General features: G+C 38.8%; 2 protein-coding genes across 2 annotated transcripts; one reads left to right on the top strand and one right to left on the bottom strand.

Moving 5' to 3' along the window:
• Window positions 1-994: 994 nt before the first annotated feature.
• On the bottom strand, window positions 995-6969 carry mfsd8 (major facilitator superfamily domain containing 8). Its single transcript, XM_004084589.5, has 12 exons — window positions 6588-6969; window positions 6379-6461; window positions 5868-5911; window positions 4529-4769; window positions 4345-4458; window positions 4104-4248; window positions 3620-3678; window positions 2396-2501; window positions 2165-2299; window positions 1975-2078; window positions 1597-1823; window positions 995-1530 (listed from the first exon to the last, which is right to left on the bottom strand). The coding sequence occupies exons 1-12, from the start codon at window positions 6641-6643 to the stop codon at window positions 1324-1326; spliced, it is 1521 nt and encodes a 506-aa protein (XP_004084637.1). The 5' UTR covers window positions 6644-6969; the 3' UTR covers window positions 995-1323.
• Window positions 6970-8325: 1356 nt separating this feature from the next.
• Window positions 8326-18558, top strand: LOC101161603 (butyrophilin-like protein 3). The gene is made up of 9 exons (XM_011492864.3): window positions 8326-8466; window positions 8592-8654; window positions 13806-14174; window positions 14262-14546; window positions 14620-14715; window positions 16713-16739; window positions 16859-16882; window positions 16951-16995; window positions 17079-18558. Exons 1-9 carry the CDS (start codon window positions 8463-8465, stop codon window positions 18008-18010), a joined length of 1845 nt encoding a protein of 614 aa, XP_011491166.1. The 5' UTR covers window positions 8326-8462; the 3' UTR covers window positions 18011-18558.
• The last annotated feature ends 1352 nt before the right edge of the window (window positions 18559-19910 follow it).

Below are 19910 nucleotides of genomic sequence, written 5' to 3'. Positions count from 1 at the left end.
GTTCTTTAAAATGAGGAGCCATCCAAAAGTTGTCTTTCCTGAAAACAAGAAGAAAAGAGACAAATTCTGAAAGGTAAGAACTTTTATGAATCGTATAGTCGAAGGCTGTCACGTTCAAATATGCCGCGGTTGATGAACAGATGGTTAAATCTACTGGAGCCTGTCCATCATGAGGATATGGGTCCTTAAAAGGCTGCAGGCATTAGAAACCTTGCCCTGGCATCAACAGCTGAAAATGTGCTAGAAGTCTGTCAAGGAGCAAAGACAATAGACTTATAAGTTCAGGACAAAGGAGGATAAGAGCGTCTGTCTGCAACCTGCCATCCATGGGGACCCTCTATAAACAACGCAGCAGGAGGAAAGCGACATAGATAATCACGCATTGATCCAGTGTGTGGACTCAGGCCACGCACACACCACACGTTTCCTCAACAGCTTCTTCCCAACAGCAATCAGAATGCTGCACAGGACATCAGAGAGGGAAGACTGAACTGAATCATACGACATGCCATCCAGCTAGGACACTAAGTGCAATAAACAATTAACTCCACATGTGCAACAATTCTTCTGAATAGATTGGGACGCTGCAATATTCACATTTACTCATATTTATATTTTATACTTTTGTTGTCTAATTTTACTTTATTTGATTTACTTTTACATTTTTGTCCTTACTTTATTCACCCTGATTTGACAGATGCCAAAGAAAAATTCCGATCTACTGCAAATGGCAAGAAAACCTTGAATTGAAACGTTGCATGCCTGAACAAAAGCATTGGTTCTTCACTGGCATACCGCCTGTGGCCAAAGAAGCAGGAATACCTTAATGGCAGTGATGGAGAACCAAGTTTCAAAAAAATAAAATTAAAAAGAAGGCAACAATGACAAAGTGATTAAACCCTGAAAGAGGAAGAAACAAAAAGAAACTGCGTTGCAATGAAATCCTGTCTACCTTTTGTTGTTGAATGGCAAAAAAATAAAACAGGAAATTCACTTAAGAGTTTTAATGTTTTATTTCAGTTTAAACATTTCAATTTAATTATGACAATACGCTCATCCAGAAATCACTTTCTGAATAATTTAATAATGAAAAACCCACAGCTTTAAACAGCTACAGGTAAAGCTGGTAAGAGAAACAAACATCAGTATTTTAGAGTCCATCATCGAGGGAACGCTTCCTATGAAGTTTAAAGGTTCAAACCCTGAGTCACAAGTCATAAAAGGTAATCGGTAACCAGAAGTTTTATTAGGAACGGGCGATAAAATAAAATGCAGCCAAATAAGAGTTGCATGCTTCCATTGGCTCCGCCCCAAAGGGAGCCGTTACTCGACAATCCTTCTGTGGCGCTCCGAAAAGGCGACGAGTTTGCGGTAGCTTGAGGTGAGAAGGATGATGGCGGCCAATACCATACTGCAGATGAGGCTGAAGGCCCAGCGAGGCCCCAGGAGGGTGTAGACATGGGAGACGAAGACGGGACCGAGTGTTCTGGCGCCGCTCCCAGAGGCTGTCAGCCAGCCCATGTACACCCCCTGAAGAAAGAGTCAGTCCAGTTTACACAATAACAGTTTTTGTTTTACACTCCAAGGCCTTCTTACCTGAGGTTTGGGTCCAAGGATTTTGGAGTAGAGCGTGTAGGACATCACATTGCATGCTGGGTATCCCACTCCGATCAGGATGTCAGAGGAGATGTACTGAGCCAGGTGAATGGCAGGAATATACTGACACCACGTCTGCTCATAAGGGCAGCCTGTTGGCTCAAATGTATTGTTGGAGGCTAATGCGGCCTTAGAAACCTCACCCACTAGTGTGTTGTTTTTCAGGTCTGCAGTTAGAAGGGGGTCAAAAAGGGAAAATCTATGTTTAAAATCTGTGCAAATGTTGAAATCTATTTTTATTTTTAATATAAAGATGTCAATAGCAACCAATAAATTGACATTTACATATATGGGCAAATATACAGTAATAATAAATACCTGCCCACTGGATTTTGGGGTAGTGGTTGCCCCATGGAAGCAAAACGATAAAGCCACAAAATATAACAGCAAAGCCAGCGAGCAACACAGGACGATCTCCAAACCTCACGGGCGGAAAAAGACAAAAGGATGAGGCGACATAAAATGTTAAAAATCTTTGACAAACGGCAGAAATCCAGATACAGCATACCTTTGAGAAGCTGCTTTTACAGCCAGAAAGACCAGGATGGACTCAAACCCGATGGCACACATAATGATGCCGTTATAAAGCACCGCCTCCTTTCTCGTCCAGGAGAACATGTCCATGGATAAAGGAGTGGCTATTCTGAGGGAGAACAAACAGGCAGGCCTTTTTGTTTTTTTGTTCCCCAGCAGCCACTGCCATCGCGCTGTTCTTTTTGAGGTTCAAAGAAACACTTACGTTTCAAAGACGGCGAAGATGAACATGACCGTGAAGAACAAGATGTTGGAGATGAGCACGGCCACCTGGTCGATGCTCAGCTCATCTTCTTCAATATTAACTCTATCTACAGAGAAGAGAAGAGAAGACATGTTAAGAAAAACCCACACAGTCCATTTAATAGTAAAATACTACAACGTTTATGTCTCACACCATCCCTCAGATCCTTTGACTTAAAAAGAACTTTACTAAGGAATATCTAAATGCCCCAAAACAACATTTTAACAACAGAAATGACAGTGAGGCATTTGTTTTTGCAATCCAGCATTCTGATTCATGGAAGAAGTTTAAATCAATTTAAAACATCTTTCACATCACTTAAAAAGTTTTTTTTCTCGCTGATATTTTTTTTCGTGCCAATGTGTATTTTATTTCTCTCAACATTTTTGTTTTTTGTGCCATTTTTTGTGGTTTGTGTAGTAATTTGTTTTGTGTTGTTAGCGGTAATTTTTTGTGCCATTTTTTCTTCCTCCGTTTTGTCCCTTTCAGGGTCTCAGGAGCGACCCTGGACAGGTCGCCAGGTCCCCAAGTGGGAGCCCTGAGCAGGTCGCCAGCACACAAAAAACACACACACAAAAATGGAGCACAAAGGATAAAACAAAACATTTGAACGAAAAACAAGAAAAATTAGAGCTTCAGTTTTTTTCTTCTTCTTTAAAGCCGGCACGATAAATTGAAAATTTATTGTTATCACGATATCAAGCTTTAATACGTATACCGCAAAAGATGCAGAAAAGTGTGATAAATGGTTCCTTTAATGTACTAAAACAATCTTTCAGCATCTTGAAGTATTTAGTGAATCAAATAAATCGATTTATGCATTTGACCAATCGAATGGACTCTTTTACATTGTTAGCCAATCAGATGAAGCCCTTTTGTGTTAGACACCCACCTCCTTTGTAGACAAGGGTCAATTGGAGTCTGATTTAAATCATGTTCTTATTTGAATCAAACTGTGTGAAATGAAAAGGATGTTTTTGGTTGTTTTGTTATTTGTTCATTAATCGCAAGTTAAATCTTCATCGCAATATTGATCACTAATATCGCAACTCAAGTTTTCCTCGTATCGTGAAGCCCAAAAAAAGAGAAAAAACATCTGAAGAGCTGTAAAAACCAAACAAAGTTTTTAATCAGCAGCATGTGGTTCACTGTAGGATCAGATTATAATCATGTGGACATACAGACCTTCAGAGGTGTAGTTGATAGCTTGAATCTGTTTTCCATCTTCATCCACGCGATGCTCTCTGATGAAAGTGGACAATTTTAGCCAAAGTCTCTGAAAGTTTTTTTACTCAAAACAAAAACAAAACCTGACTTTTTTGTGGTATTAGTTGTCTTTAACAACAGTTTCTCAACAGCTTTTTTTTTTAATTAACAGTACAGGTTTAATAAATGTAATCACATATTTCTTTCATTTTCATTTTTGTGGGGGTTTTATCTGGATTGTCTCATCTTTTGGAATAAATTTTCTCAGTGCATAAATCCTTTAAATAACTGTAATATGACATAAATTCAGCCTTGCATTAATGCATTTTCTGTGAAAGGGGTAAAAAGGCACAATGAATAAAACAAAAAACGAAAACACATGAATAAAAGAAATGATTGAAAAATATGATTTAAAAAAAAGGCGCTTTCAATGTGAGAGAATAGGACTGGAGTGTGCGCTCACTTTAACACCAGGACAACAAGCAGGATGTTGATGAGGCCAAACAGAGCAGCCAGTAGTGCTGGGGTCGTGTACATGCTGAGCTGCAGCTTTATGACGTCCACAGTGATGCCTTCCTCACCGATGAAGGTCAGACCCGCCTGCAAAGCTGTCGCGCACGACGACAGGAAAAATGTTCATAAAAATTAAGCCTAAAGAGGATTTCAAAGGAAAAAATAATGACTCCACTCAGTGAACTGAGTACCGGGTCCGAGGATGAAACCCAGAGCCTGGCAGGCGCTCATGTTCGCCATGGCGCCAGTCCTCTCCCTCAGTGAAGTAGCTCCGGCAACGTAAGACCGCACCACAGCAACGTTACCTGAAAAGACAATAACTCAACACCGTGTGGCTAAGCAATAAAAAAATAAACTAAAAAAATAACTGAATACCTGCTCCGAAGCCCACAAAGGCTCTGGACATCAACAGGTGGTACTTGTTGTTAGTCTTCGGCAGGTAAGCGTAGGCGTAGTAGATGTTTGCCGCCAGGTTGATGAAGATGGAGCACACCAGCGGCTCTCTGCGCGGCCGGTGATTGGACCACCAGCCGAAGAGGGGCGAGGCCACCATCTGGCCCAGACTGTAAGCCGCCACCATCCAGCCCAAAAAACTGGCGTCTGCACCACTGTCCACCTTCAAGGAGCACAAAGCAGGTGAGACGAACCTCCTTTGATTCATTGTGATGGTTGTTAGGTCTGTGTTTTTAAAGACTAGTGTGTTTGTTTTATAGCCATTTATACATCTTATTATTCATTTACAAACTAAACTCATCATAAGATGTAACAATTTTACTAAATAAATATTGGTTTTATTAAATAAATATAATTGAATTTCATCAATTCTGGATTTGAATTTTTAAGATGAGAAAAATACAGAATAGTCAGAAACTACAAAAGGAATTTCTAAAAATTGGGAGAGGGTTTTAAAGCAATGTTTATATTGATTTCATCTAATATTCAGCCATCCAATCGAATGTTTTAGAAAAAAATGTACTTGTAGCTCTGGAGTAAATTCTACTTGTCTGTAAATGAATCACCAATACTTTTGTGAACAGAAGTTTCAACATTTTATTAGTTTTTATCAGTTACTCTGATGAAAATGGTGTTTTTAACATGATCTTGTAGCATTTTTCTGATGATGGACGACATATTGGAAAAAAAAATTCAGCTTAAAACTGAATTTCTGAGTATTTTGTCCATTTAAATTGTAGTGAATCAGGAGCAGATGAAAAAACGCTGTTCGAAAAATGTTGCAGTATTTACGTACAAACTACAATCAACCACAAGCTCCCAGCTGCGCTCCATTCGGATGCGTCCACTTGGAGACAAATCCATGTTTTTTTTTCCTCGTCTGAGCTGGTATCTGGCTAAAAACTATGCGGCTGGATAGCTCTGTTGTTGCTCGTTGTTTTTGTTGTACCGCTAATGTAAGATTTGGGTTGTGAGAGGCTGCGAGCTAGATGGAGAACACATAAACAGATGGGTGGGGGGAATTGGGGACGGGCTTACTCCACCAACAGTCCTGCCCACAACTCAGAGGCAAATTTCGAATGAAATCCAGCTGCCCTGCAGAAACTACGCCCTAGAAAATGACGGGCTTTTTAATTTGACCTAAAAACATAATAATTAAAAGCACACTGGGAACACTTTTACAATAGATCTAAAGATGATTTGAGTGTGACTTCAAATACAGTGTCTTTTTCAAAGTAGTGACAGTGCATGATGCGTTTACCTTTTCTAAGTAAGGCCAGAGTGATGTGATGACAATGGTGAATCCTGAAAACACACAAAAAGAAAAACCCAGAAAATATTGATGATTTTTTTCTTTTTTAATCTTAGTTTTCACAGTGATGCAGCATCTCTTTAAATGGGAGTTGCTGATTTAAAGTAATTAAATTTAAAGGAATATTTTGAAAATGGGATAAATCATTAAGACAAATACCATTTTTTTCTTTCCAAAGCACGTTACATTTTTGCATCCCCTGTTGATAAATGTCTTACACGTTCAGTAATTGTGCACCTTTGGGATTCATCCAGATGTTGTTTATTATTGATAATACAAATTATGACCTTTAACGTTTCAAAGTGATCGACCAGCCCAAATGTGACATCATTTAGAACAGGACTGACATGACAGAAACCAGCTAAACCTGACTAGGTGGGTAATATTTTCCAGACAACAGGACTTAAATCCCCTCTGGTTAAACTTGTTGGACTAACTTGCTTGTTCTGAGTGAACTCACCAACACTGCTGAGGAACATGGTGAAGTACATGACTCTGATGGACCTCCACCTGCTCCTGTAGTCCCCATCCTGGGAGCCATCACTAGCAAACAAACACGATTATTTCCACAGCATTTCATGGAAGCATATAGAAGAGACATGGCGAGTTCACGGTCTGTGAACTTCACACCTCCCTGCTGAATGTTTGCCAGTTGAACTCTGCTCTTACCTGCTTGCATCATCCCGCAGCAATGGAGTGGTGTCGTCTGGCTCCGGAGGGGACATTTTATTATTTTTATATGATGAAAAATGTACTTTCGGGAGAAGATGCGCCCTGTTATGTCACTAAGTCGCCATGTATCCGAGTTTCAATGAACTAAACAGTCGCCAGTTCTTCCATTCAGGAAGTAAACTTTGGCTAGCGGCTCAAAGTCGTATTTCCCACTTTCTCATTTTCGACAGCCTGACAAACGACACACATAATGTTCTGCAGAAGCTCCTAAACCCTGCAGAAATGGATAAAGCTTTAACGCAACGCCGAACCTCACTAAACTGGACTATGACACCAGCCGCGGCACCATCTATTAAACTGGCTACTATTTATTATCCGGTGGTGACTTTCAAAATAAGATCTCAAAACATGCATTTGTCAACAACAATTTCAACTTTTAACATGCTTGGCCAGGAAAAGGCCAAATTATGATGTTTATTCACTTTCTAATAGGACTAACAAAGTATGAAATCAGAGCGTTTCATCAATTTGCTCCTTTATGCAGTTACACAACCCCTGGAGTTTTATTTTGAAGTCACAGATGAGAAGTTCCGGGACCTTGCTGGCGCGAGAGCGCTCACGTGAGAAATAAATGCAAAAACACTAAATAACATTTCCGGCAACATTTGCAGAATCTTTATTTTTATTTTATTTTATTTATTTGTTTGTTTATTTATTATGTGTTACTTTTTTGTTTTAATTGTAATACATGTGTGTTCTATTTAAAACAAAAAAACATATATACATATATTTTAATCAATTGTGGATAACTCAATTACTTAGACTATTAGGTAAAATAGGCCACAAAAGGTTAGCGGGTCTTAGCTCTCTAAAAGTAAACAGCAAACAAATACAAATAAATTCAAACTGTTGCCACAACTGTACTTGACATGTAACAATTGATTTGGTTGGTCTGTGGTTGTTAGAGTGGGCGGGGCAAACCCTTACAGTAAGACCGCAAAGGCGGAATTTATGTTAATGTTTTATTATGTCATCATTACAATTTGTTTTACATGACTCTTTATATTTTTTTGTAATGTGTGTGTGTGTTAACCCTGGTCCAGCTCTCACCAGCTAGTGCCTAGTCCACACACACACAAACACACACACGCACGCACACACACACACACACACACTTGAGAAAAGGACAGATGAAAAAGACATTTAGGCCTACATGTAGTATAGCTTAAGCTTTTACTTGCAGGATAGGCCAGACCCTAAGTGGTGACCCCAGTGGCAAACAAAGATTGGGTGTGCTGATGTCACCTGGTTCCACAAGAGTTGTGGGGAGGACAACTGAACTTGAGAGGAAGATGGCTTCATTTGAAAGTACTTTCTGTTCTTTCTAAATAGAATTTGATTTTATTGTGAAACATGACTGTCTTATTTTGCTGTTTGAGTGGCCCATTTTACCTAAATGTGGCACATTTCAAAAGGACAGCTGATATTTTAAGTTGTAGAACTTCAGCAATAATCTTTTACCCTATATATTAAACACAGAAATATTAAAAACAATTGCTATTTATATATGGAACGCTGTTTTCCCAAGCAAAAAGTGGCCCAATTTAGCTGATGTCACTATAAAGAGTTGTTTTTTACGCATTTCAACAAGGGCCTTAAACACTATATTTTTTCTCTCATGGCAAGTTAAAATAAACTCAATTACCCAGAATGCAACTCCACTTGATAAGGGTCCTAAAAACGAAAGTGACTCTTTTCATTTGTTTGCACATGGTGGTCAGATCCTTAGACGTTGAGGTCAACAGGGATTCATACCTGTGAAGGACAAAAGAGCTCGACTTGGATAAATAAATCTGGTTTTGTGGTGGCAGTATGGGTAAGAAAGTTTTATTTGTCATGGGGATCGAGTGCTTTAGGCTATTACTCTGTATTTCATTTGTCAAATCTGTGCACCCTTCTAATAAATACCCGGGGGGCGGGTTTATTGTCTCTCATTCACAGACAGACGGATATTCTATTGGATAGTTTTGGTGCTTGTTGCTTCATGTTGCAGCTCTGCTCCTGGTGAGTAATTCCAGAAAAAAAGAAAAAAGACCGCGGTCAAGTGAGCCGACATCTGTAGAAGTGCGGTCTCGCAAGCCGTCACTGACTATCTGCATGCGCGTTTACATCATAGTTTAGGGTCCACACGCCCAGCGAGCTGAAAAGACGGTATAAAGCGCTAATATCACCCATGTCACTGTTACCATCATCAAATAACATGTAATGTGCTCTGAAATTGATGCGAGCTATTGCAAGCCCTATATTGTTATTTGATGTGCAAATGTATTCATTTGGATTGCATGTTTGTTCATTCCATAATAAACTACCAGAAATAACGTGTTTTGTCTGAAATATAATCAATCAGACAGATACTAAAAGTGAGATTTAACACTGACGAGAGTGTTTTGTGGGTTGTGAGCATGACATGGAATGGAATCAAACAGAAGTGAAGAAACTCCACGTAAACAAAGGGCACATCTGGTCATGTCAACTCTTTCTAAAGTTCCTGATGGTGACGCAAAACTTACACTGGATAATTTTTGGTCATGATGTTCACTAACATCATAGCAAGTTTGATGAAAATTGACTGGAGAAAATTAAAGAAAAAAAGTTATAGTTCTCCAAAGCATCCTGCCTTTCCAGTTAAAGTATTACGTATTACCCATTCAAAATGCCACTTTATCAAAAGGTGACGCAAAACTTTCACTGGATTATTGTTGGTAATGATGTTCATGATCATCACAGCAAGTTTGATGAAAAATGACTGGAGAAAATTACAGATATTGACATAATAGACCGATTCAGGCCTTCTCATACATACATAGAGAATAATATGTGAACCATCCAAAATGCCACTTTATCAAATTGTTAATACTTAATACTTTAACTGTAAAGGCAGGATGCTTAGGAGAACTATGACTTTAATTTCTCTCATTTTCTTTAGTCTGTCAATATCTTTACTTTTCTCCAGTCAATTTTCTTCAAACTTGCTATGATGTTAGTGAACATCATGACCAACAATAATCCAGTCTAAGTTTTGCGTCACCTTAAATGAAGCAACTTTAGAAAGAGTTGACATGACCAGATGTGCCCTTTTTTTATGTGGAGTTTCTTCACTTCTGTTTGATTCCATTCCATGTCATGTTCAACAACCCACAAAACACTCTCGTCAGTGTTAAATCTCACTTTTAGTATCTGTCTGATTGATTATATTTCAGACAAAACACGTTATTTTTGGTAGTTTATTATGGAATGAACAGACATGCTATCCAAATTAATACATTTGTACATAAAATAACAATATAGGGCTTGCAATAGCTCTCATTTACAGCGGGGAAAATAAGTATTGAACACGTCAACATTTCACAAAAAACACATTTCTAATCGAGCTATTGACACGAAATTTTCACCAGATGTCGGCATCAACCCAAGTAATGTACACATAGAAAGAAATCCAAACATTTATGTCCATAAATGAAGTTATGTGTAATAAAGTGAAATGGCACAGGGAATAAGTATTGAACACATGAAGAAAAGGAGGAGTAAAAAGGTCTGGCAAGCCAAGAAAGCAGCTGGAGTTTGTCAGTATTCAGAAGGTTAACCTGCCCCCTATTAGTACAAAGTAATATCAGCTGGTATAGTTCTGACTGATGCCTTTTAAAAAGGTTTCTCACCAGCAAGGTGTTAGACAAGAAGCATTGCATGATGGGTAAAAGCAAAGAGCTGTCCAAAGACCTACGCAACCTTATTGTTGCGAAACACACTGAAGGCTTTGGTTACAGGCGCATTTCTAAACTTCTGAAAGTTCCAGTGAGTACCATTGGGGCCATCATCCGGAAGTGGAAAGAACACGGCATTACCATAAACCTGCCACGGCCAGGTGCTACTCGCAAGATTTCAGACAGAAGAGTCAGAAAAATCATCAGAAGGGTTCTCCAACAGCCCAGGACCACTTGTGGAGAGCTTCAGAAAGACCTGGAATCAGCAGGTACCGTTGTTTCAAAGAAAACAATAAGTAATGCACTCAACCGCCATGGCCTCCATGCACGCACACCACGCAAGACTCCATTTTTGTAGAAGAGGCATGTTGAAGCTCGTTTGGAGTTTGCGACACAACATTTGGATAAACCCATGACATTCTGGGAGAAGATACTCTGGTCAGATGAGACCAAAATTGAACTCTTCGGATGTCATAAGACACAACATGTTTGGAGGAAAAGTGGCACCGCACATCACCCCCAAAACACCATACCAACAGTCAAGTTTGGAGGGGGGAGCATCATGGCGTGGGGCTGTTTTTTCAGCATGTGGTACTGGTAGACTTCATATCATTGAAGGAATAATGACTGGAGAAAAGTATCAAGACATTCTTGATCAGAATCTGCTGTCATCTGCCAGGCTGCTGAAGATGAAAAGAGGGTGGATCTTTCAGCAAAACAACGATCCCAAGCACACAGCCAAGGTAGCGCTCAACTGGTTGAACAAAAAGAAAATAAAGCTGCTAGAATGGCCCAGTCAATCACCAGACTTGAATCCAGTTGAATATCTTTGGAAAGAACTGAAGATCCGGGTTCACAGAAGAGAACCCCGGAACCTTGAAGATTTGCAGGCAGTTTGAGTGGATGAATGGGCCAAAATCACACCTGAGCAATGTATTCGACTGGTTTCTCCATACAGGAGGCATCTTGAGGCTGTAATCACCAACAAAGGTTTTTGCACTAAGTATTAAATAAATTTCAGTAAGAGTGTTCAATACTTATTCCCTGTGCCATTTCACTTTATTACACATAACTTCCTTTATGTACATAAATGTTTTGGATTTTTATGTGTGCATTACTTGGGTTGATGCCGACATCTGGCGAAAATTTCATGTCAATAGCTCGATTAGAAATATGTTTTTTGAGAGAAATGTTGACGTGTTCAATACTTATTTTCCCTGCTGTATTTCAGAGCAAAGGTAAGGGTTAACGGCCGACGAAGTGTGCGTTACGACGCGCGCTACACTTCGCGTCGGACGGTTCAGGCTTCCACGGCGTGCGTTAAAAAGTAATAACGCACACTTCGAAGGCCATTAACCCGCTTATACCATGGTCACTCACGAAGCAATACATATCAACGAGTTTTTAGCCCTTAATTCTTGTTTTTTTTCCGATTTGGATCGCTTTTCACACAAAAAGTGGACAATGTGTTACATATAGTCCGCGTCACGCAGCACCTCGCTGCAGTCAAGATTCGGTGATATATATGCTGATCTTTCCGATGGGTTGAATCAGTTCAGAGAGAAAGTTCACCTCTTACTGCTTGCTTTTGTCCAAATTATGAAGCAAAAGGTTGTTTTAAAGAAGCCGGCGGAGTGATACAAAACATTTAAGCTAGGTGACCGGAACTTCTTTTTTCACCATGCGGTTATCAGGTTTTAATGCACACCCAGCAGCCAATCAGAATCGAGTATTCAACCGGACCATAGTATTATACATGTTATTTGATAATGGGTAACTGTGACATGGGTGATATTAGCGCTTTATACCGACTTTTCAGCTCGCTGGGCGTGTGTAGCGTAAACTATGATGTAAACCTGCATGCAAAAAGTCAGTGACGGCTCGCAAGACCGCACTTCCACAGATGTCTGCTCACTTGACCGCCAGGGAAAAAAGCAAGATTTTCGTTTTCTCTTTGGTTTGGACACATTAGTTTTAGAGATTTTTTGGGGGGAAAAAATTTATTTGTATAATAGAGTTTCTTTTTTTTAACTTGTGTATGTTTTTATGTGTAAATTTAATGCAAATTTCCCATTAAAATGTAAATTTTCTGGGAATTTGTGAACATGCACTGCCATAAAACCCAGAAAAGCCTGTAAAACACAAATATAAATCAAATTTGTTTTTATTATTTTTATTATACTTTCGTTTAAGAGCTTTTTTTAGCGCAAAGTTTGATTTTTTCTTTTTTAAAATTACATTTTTTCAAACAGCAGAGACAGACATGTCCCAAATAATGCTGTGTATATTTGAAATGAATTTTAGATTATTTATATTATAGAAAACACTTATCAGCTATTTTATCTGATTTACTGGAACCTTATGGGGAAAACCTTCTGGTGACACCTGCTGGACAGTTTATGTAACTACCCCTACAGCTTGATTTATTTATGCTATTTTCTTCTTTGCATTTTGGGGTCGCCATAGCAAATCCTCCTCTTCCATCTAACCCTATTCTCTGCATCCCCCTCACTGATACCAACCTCTCTCATGTTCTCCTCTCTGCATCAGTGAATCTCTCCTTTGGTCTTCCTCTCTAGTCTTCTTTCTTGGGAGCCCCAGTCTTATTTTACAAACAAAATCACTGTCCCTCCTCTGAATAATAAATCCAAATCATCTGAATCTGGCTTCTCTGTATTGATCTACAATAGATCTGAGTCATCCTTGATATGTTCTGTTTTTTCTTCTTCAAGTAAAATTGCAACTATTTAGCTAGACAGCTGTGCAAGTAAACTTTAGGTTTAAATTAAAATGTCAGATAACTAATGTCACCATGTAACTTTAAAATGAAACTACCTAATGGGCAGTTAATGCTGTCGTGGTAATGGTCAATCCAGGACAGAGTCAGAGACGGTTATAAGAAATGGAAGGGAGGCAAACACCTGCAATAAAATACTATTATTTTTGGAGTAAAAAAAAGTTGTCTCAAGTAAAGTTAACGCATGAAGCCAGATTCATTGTTATGGGATGTGAGTTATGAAACAAAACAGCATAAAAATGCACAAGAAATTCTTTCCGTTTTTTATCTAAAACAATACATAAGAGGAATTATGATTAGATTCCTCACTTTCTAAATTAAATTGCAGGTTGCAAAGTTTGTATATTTGTATACACTGTTTATGGGAAAAGTAATTCATCCAGAATAGTTTCATAGTAGACTAGACAATCTGACTTCCCTGTAGTGATCTACAATAAATCTCAGTCGATATTTTCTGGGTTTTTTTCTTCACATAAAAACCTGCAGCACCTGTACTGGTCAACCACTGCATGTATTTATTTTAAAATAGATTCATTTTTCTCTGTGGAAAATAAATTATACAAACCAAAAACTAAAAAAAAAAATGTTAGTATTTTTTGATTGACAAATAGTAAAAAGCACACATCAGGATTGACTCTTTTGATGTTTTTGTTAAAGTTTCAGAGACTTTTGCTGTTTCTGTTGGGGATCCTAAGTCGGTGCAGCGCGGCCAAACAGTCCTCATGCCCTGCTGGCTCAATCCATCCCAGAATGCTGAGAATCTGGAGATCCGCTGGTATCGTGAGGAGAATTTTGACACTCCGGCTATTCTTAAAATGCCAGGAAAGGCTGGTGTGCTCTCCATGGAAGCTTCATTTATCGGCCGAGTCTCATTTCACGCAAAGGACGCCACGTCTGGAGGCCTGAAAATGGGCGACGTGAGCTTTCAGCTGACAAATGTTACGATTAAAGATGAAGGGAAATATACGTGTTATGTCAGCGGACTGCAGGAACACGACAGTGGAAGTATGCATCTCTATGTGACTGGTGAGTACGAGGATAGTGGAATAGACAGAAAATCAAACAGCATCTTTTGGAACAAACCGTCATATTCTTCTTCCAACCCCTTCACAGAAACAGGAAGCCTCCCTGTTCTGTCTGCAGTGTGGCAAAAAGATAACAGCGTGAATGTGAGCTGTGAATCTGAAGGCTGGTTTCCTCAGCCTGAGCTGCGCTGGTCAGAAGATCAAACCAATAACAGAGCGACGTTTGTCAGGGACTCCTCTGGTCTTGTCAGAGTCCACAGCTGGATTGTGGTTAATGCTTCATCTGAGGTCTCCTGCTCAGTTGGTCTTCCCAACACAAAGGCCGTTGTAGTCAGACTCCGCCTGGATGGGAACATAGCATCTGCACCAGAGGGTAAAGAGATATTAACAAAGAGGATTTAATTTGTTTCTGCAGAAAAATTAAAACTTTTGAATTTTCTGTCCAGACTCTGGATCCTCCAATGGTGGATGGATTGCATTCACAATACTCCTAATAATCATCATGATGGCTCTCCTTGGATTCATGCTCTACAAGAAGAAAGGTTTGATCTACGACCACATTTAGTGTTTATTAATCTTTATTAAAACATTTTTTGTGTGAAAGTTGATCTAAGGTGAAACTTAAGAGAGAGAAAAAAAAACGATTACCTTGTTTTATTTTAATTTTAATATTAAAGTAAAATTTGGCCCCTTGCTTTTTAAAATTTACATGCTTCCACTAGGGAATGTCATCAGAAGCCACAACATTAGCTTTCATAGCTATGCTGATGACACCCAGCTGTACATAGCTGTGTCTCCTGATGACACAAGGCCAATAGAATCACCTTTTAGTTGTATTCTAGATGTGAAATCAAGCATGTTAGATAATTTTCTACAGCTCAGCCAGGAAAAAAAAGAAATTTTAGTTATTGGTCCTGAAGCTAAGAAAGAGAATCCACTTTTGAAGCAAAAAGAACTTTCATTAGGCCATTCAGGCACAGTCAGAAACCTGGACGTTATTCGACTCTAAGCTAACTTTTATCCCTCATGTAAAATATGTGGTTAAAACTGGTTTTTATCACCTTAGACATTTGGCTAGGCTCCGCCCACTTCTCTCCCTCGCTAATATGGAGATTCTAATTCATGCTTTCATCATGAATAAAATTGATTATTGTAATGCCCTGCTTGCTGGTCTTCCAAAACCTAACATTAGGAACTTTCAGCTTCAGGGACAGAAAACTCAAATGAAGACAAGCAGGGAAAACCTTCAAAATAAGACAGGAAGTTGAATACAACACAAAGAGAACCCAAACCACAACAGTTTTGTCTTAATGTGATTTGTGTTATATTTTTTATAGGAAAAGTGCTTTATAAATAAAGTTTGATTTGATTTGATAACAGACATTGCTCTTTGAAACTTTCCAATCTGATCCAGGTTCAGGTCCAGATCTTCAGTTTTTGTATTTTGTTCAGAAATCATGAGATAAACTGCAGCAACTGATCTCACATCCCCTGAAAGTTACTGGATCTAAAGTTTATTTTTTTTTCTTGAAACAAAGCTGCGGAGAAGCTGGAACTATCTGGTTTAGCATATTTAAATCAAACGTCCTCTTTGTGAAAACTTCTAGTCTGCATGGATTCATGCTAAAAAGTTAATTTCACTCTTTTTCCTGTTTCAGTAAAGAAATCAACTGAATCTAATTAAGACGGAGATTTTTGTCTTTGTTTAGCACTTTGAGGTTGTTTTTGATAGCAAAGGTTCTTTGTTACTTCACCTTGTCAAGTATATCAGCCATTCATGTTTTTGAACTTTAATAATCTCCCTCCTTTCTAGGCTTGGGTGACAATCATTTACAAGCTCAGTTATTTAGATTCTGGCATATAGGCAATATAAAAAATCGCGGATTTTTAAAAGCCTTTAATTTGAAAGCAGTGTGTTATCTGTAACACTAGAATAGCAGTTCTTGCATTATTCATATATTAATCTTTAGAAATAGTAAATATTTAAATAGCCCTGTGACAGACTGGCAACCTGTCCAGGACGTCCCCTGCCTTCACCCACGAGTGGTCAGGGTAGGCTCCAGCAGCCCCGTGACCCCAAAAGGGAAAAAAATCGGGTTTAGGAAATGAATGAATGAATTGCCCCCGTGTTTGCACGTCACTTTGTATAGCAGAAAATAGGCAAAGGCCAATCCAGAAATATATATTGGTGGTATCCACAATCAGGTGGTCTGGCCAAACTAATGCAGGCTGGTTTTGCTTGTGACTGTCTGCAATAACTGTGATGAACTTCTGGTTCACATTTCCCAGAAATCTGCTCCAATGACTTTGCCAACATTTACAAATCGCTTTGAATTATCAACCGGGCCTGAGATGACAGAGCACCTCTTTATCCCATTCATCCTGGTCTGAAGCTGAAATGCAGTGGATGTCCACAGGAGTGACTGATGGTGGCGATTGGTGCATCTTTGAAGGATTTTGATTTTGGTTTTTGCCATCAAATGTCAAGCAGATGGACTTTACATTTCTTTAAGTTTAAACTGTTTATTTTATGTTTCAGGGAAGAAATCAGCTGACTGTAATGAAGGTAAGAACCACAGAGTCTCAGTTCAGCCTCTCTGATTGCAGTTTGTCTCATATTTTTGTTCATAGTTGAACTCTTGATAACAATCATCAACTAACAGAAAACTGTGTTTTTCTTCTCAGAGAATGAGCCACTTTTGTCTAAAGGTGAGAGAAAAATCTTTATGAAAAGAAAAAAAAACGTTTATATTCTGATGATTTGTTTTTACTCACAGAGGTGTCGCCGCTGACAGATCTGTCATCTGCTTCCCAGAATTATGGTAACACTTTAATTTGATAAAGAAAATACATTTTCTAGTGAGACTTTTGATTCTTTTTAATTCCAGGTTTCCTTCTTCAACAGTTAATATTAAACTGGAGAAAACAAATGAGCTTCTTCTAATCAAAGAACTAGAAGACAAACAGGGAGTCGTGTTAAGAGACAATAGGGAAAAGCCTCTTCCCGATGGAGTTCCTCATTTCACAGCCATCACAGGGACACCAGGCTTCTCTCATGGAAAACATTACTGGGAGGTTTCTTTGAAAATTCCAAATGTTCCCGTCAAACTGTCCTGGTGGATCGGAGTCACAAGTTCACCTGAAATCCCTCAAAGAGAAGATTTCTCTCCAAACACATCCAATGGTTTCTGGTTCCTGTCTTCTTCTCCTGAAGATAAAGATCATATTCAGTTTAGCACTGTACCACAGGTGCGTCTGCCTGTTCACTCCAGACCACAAACAGTGGGTGTGTTTCTGGATTATGATCAGGGAGAGCTCTCTTTTTATGATGTGGACTGTAAATGTATCATCGGATCATTGACGGCTGAATTTAGAGGACAAGTCTTTCCATTGTTCAACCCTGGAAAAGGGGAAACAGCACCGATGAGGATTTTACAAAGAACAGAACAGAGTCAGAATGTAGATCCAGGTCCTGACAGAGATGCTCCTCCACCAACAGGAGAAGAACGACCTCCAGCTGAAGCAGCAGATCATGCAGAACCAACTGCAGAAACTTTAGCTGCAGCTCCTCCTGAAGGAAATGAAGCTTCTTTAGGATCTACTGAAAGATCTTTAGTTGCAGGAGCAGATCATTTAAAACCATCTGTAGAACCTTCAGAAACTTTAGCTGCAGCTCCTCCTGGAGAACTTAAAGCTTCTCCAGGATCTACTGAGGGATCTAAAGCAGCTTCAGCAAAATTATGTGCAGATCATCCTGGAGAAAATTGTGATTGTGAGGATTTGGAGCTGCAGCTGCATATTCTGGCAAAAAAGTTTGAGAGCAACCTACAAATATGAAACTATTGACTTCTCCATATTCTGTGTTTTTTAACTCTAACCCTTTTTTCTGTTGTACATTAATATGAACCTCAATCTGCAGCATTGTATTCAGCTATTCACATCGTATTAAGACAAACATGAGCAGCTAATAATATTTCTATGGCATTATTCATCCTTTAATGTAAATTACATTTATGTCCAGTTTTTATAAGCCACGTGAAACGTTTCTGAATCCAAGCAGCTAATTGTGATACTTCTGAACAGTGTGACAATGATACAGCAGAACACTAGTATTTGTGCTTTGAGGTGCAGCTCAATGCTTTTCAAAAATCGTCTTAGGCTGCAGCCATTCACTTGTTTACTTAAATGTGTATCTTTCAGTTTGATTTCTGCATCAGTGAAATATTAACAAAGGGTTCTGGTTTTGTTTAGACGGACAAAGATGTTGGTGCCTCGCTGAAGAAATAAGCAGTATCTGACATTTTTGCTTGTAATACTTCAAAAAACTAACTTTGTACGTGAAGCTTCAACCTTGTAAAGTAAAATAAATCTTCTTAGTGAAGACAGCCAGATCTGAATTCTTTGACCGTTAGCCCGTAAGGGAAAATGAACCTTTTTTGTTGTTTTTATTTCAGAATCCTGGGAGTCAGTAAGCCCATGTCGTAAATTTCTTTACAGCTTAAAAAATAAATACATAAATGGGTGCAGAGCTGGATTCAAATGTGTGTAAATGTTCATGGGTCTGCAAGGTTTTACAAGTGATATATAAAATAAATGAAACATAAGGCCAATTAAAGTTTATTTTAGATGTTTTTTTAATGGAAATTTTTGTCAGACAGTCTTAATAGAAGTGGTTGGAGGATGATGGGTTGGGAAGAGTCACAAACACAAACAGGCCACAATTTCCTTGAGGTTTCATCAGTTATCACTTTCACTGATAGATGTTTACTAAAAGAATTGTTTCAGGCCACAGACACGCTCAGCCACACACTCAAACACTATTGGCTGCACAATCCTCCCATTTGCATATGTAGACCAGATCCAAAATACATAATATATGTATCCCTTGTGCTATCCTATGGGGTCCAGATGACCCGATCCTTGCATTGACGTGTTCTCCCTACCATGACAAAGGTGGATAAAGATGGAAAGATTTCACGTAATCCATGGACACCAGTGAAGGTCACAAATCATTGAAGAAAAAAGGTTCAGAGCACTGTCTAGTGGGTCTAGATGACCCAACTCCCCATGTCAAAGTGCCTAGGATAGCACAAGGGGTATAGAGATCACCTCCTTCACACATACAGGGTATTTGCATACATGCAGATCCAGCATATATCAATCCTGCACATAAACTAATATCTCGTTTGTGCAAGAGTGAGCAGACACCTGCTCAGGTGTGAGCATGTGTAGGAAGCATGTGTATTGAACACTTGGTGAAACTTGAGGAGAGAAAAGTGCATCAAAGGGAGTTAGACTTCCTATTTTATTAGTTTCAGACCACAAGAAAAAGAAGTCACAAAAATAGATTTAAAGAAGGGGGGGAACTCATGCTTGAAAATGAATACATGGCCTAGTTAGAAGAATCTAAATCTGTATGCACAGGTGTGATTTGAGAAGAACAAAATATACAAAAAAAATAAGTCAACTTTCCCCTTAAGTCTTGTTGAAGACCTGGTGAATTCTTAAAGTCTTTAAAATCTCATCATAACCTTTTCTGGTTTCAAATAAATTAAACAAATTTGATCTTAGATCATTTGAAAGCTCGTTTTGGTGAATGTCTGGCTCACACGAAAGTTCAAATACTAGTTCTAGTAAAAATAAATATTTTTTTGTAGTTTTAACTGATACATTTGGCCGTAATTGTGCTGGGCTTCAAGTAAAGATGGTGGCAGGTAAACAAGGTGGGTCACTTTGT

This window comes from Oryzias latipes, chromosome 18 (assembly GCF_053564925.1).
Source record: "Oryzias latipes strain Hd-rR chromosome 18, Olatipes_Hd-rR_3.1".
In the NCBI taxonomy this organism is placed as follows: Eukaryota; Metazoa; Chordata; class Actinopteri; order Beloniformes; family Adrianichthyidae; genus Oryzias; species Oryzias latipes.
This window is presented reverse-complemented; position numbering and strand designations above follow the sequence as displayed.

Bases quoted from the DNA above. Each gene is read 5' to 3' on its own strand.
- mfsd8 (XM_004084589.5), bottom strand. From the start codon at position 6,643: ATGTCCCCTCCGGAGCCAGACGACACCACTCCATTGCTGCGGGATGAT. The intron at 4,459-4,528 runs GTATTCAGTTAT...TTGTCTTTTCAG, and splicing joins CTTTGTGGGCTTCGGAGCAG to GTAACGTTGCTGTGGTGCGG. The intron at 2,079-2,164 runs GTATGCTGTATC...TCCGCCCGTGAG, and splicing joins GTAAAAGCAGCTTCTCAAAG to GTTTGGAGATCGTCCTGTGT.
- LOC101161603 (XM_011492864.3), top strand. The intron at 14,175-14,261 runs GTGAGTACGAGG...ACCCCTTCACAG, and splicing joins TATGCATCTCTATGTGACTG to AAACAGGAAGCCTCCCTGTT. The intron at 16,996-17,078 runs GTAACACTTTAA...CTTCTTCAACAG, and splicing joins ATCTGCTTCCCAGAATTATG to TTAATATTAAACTGGAGAAA.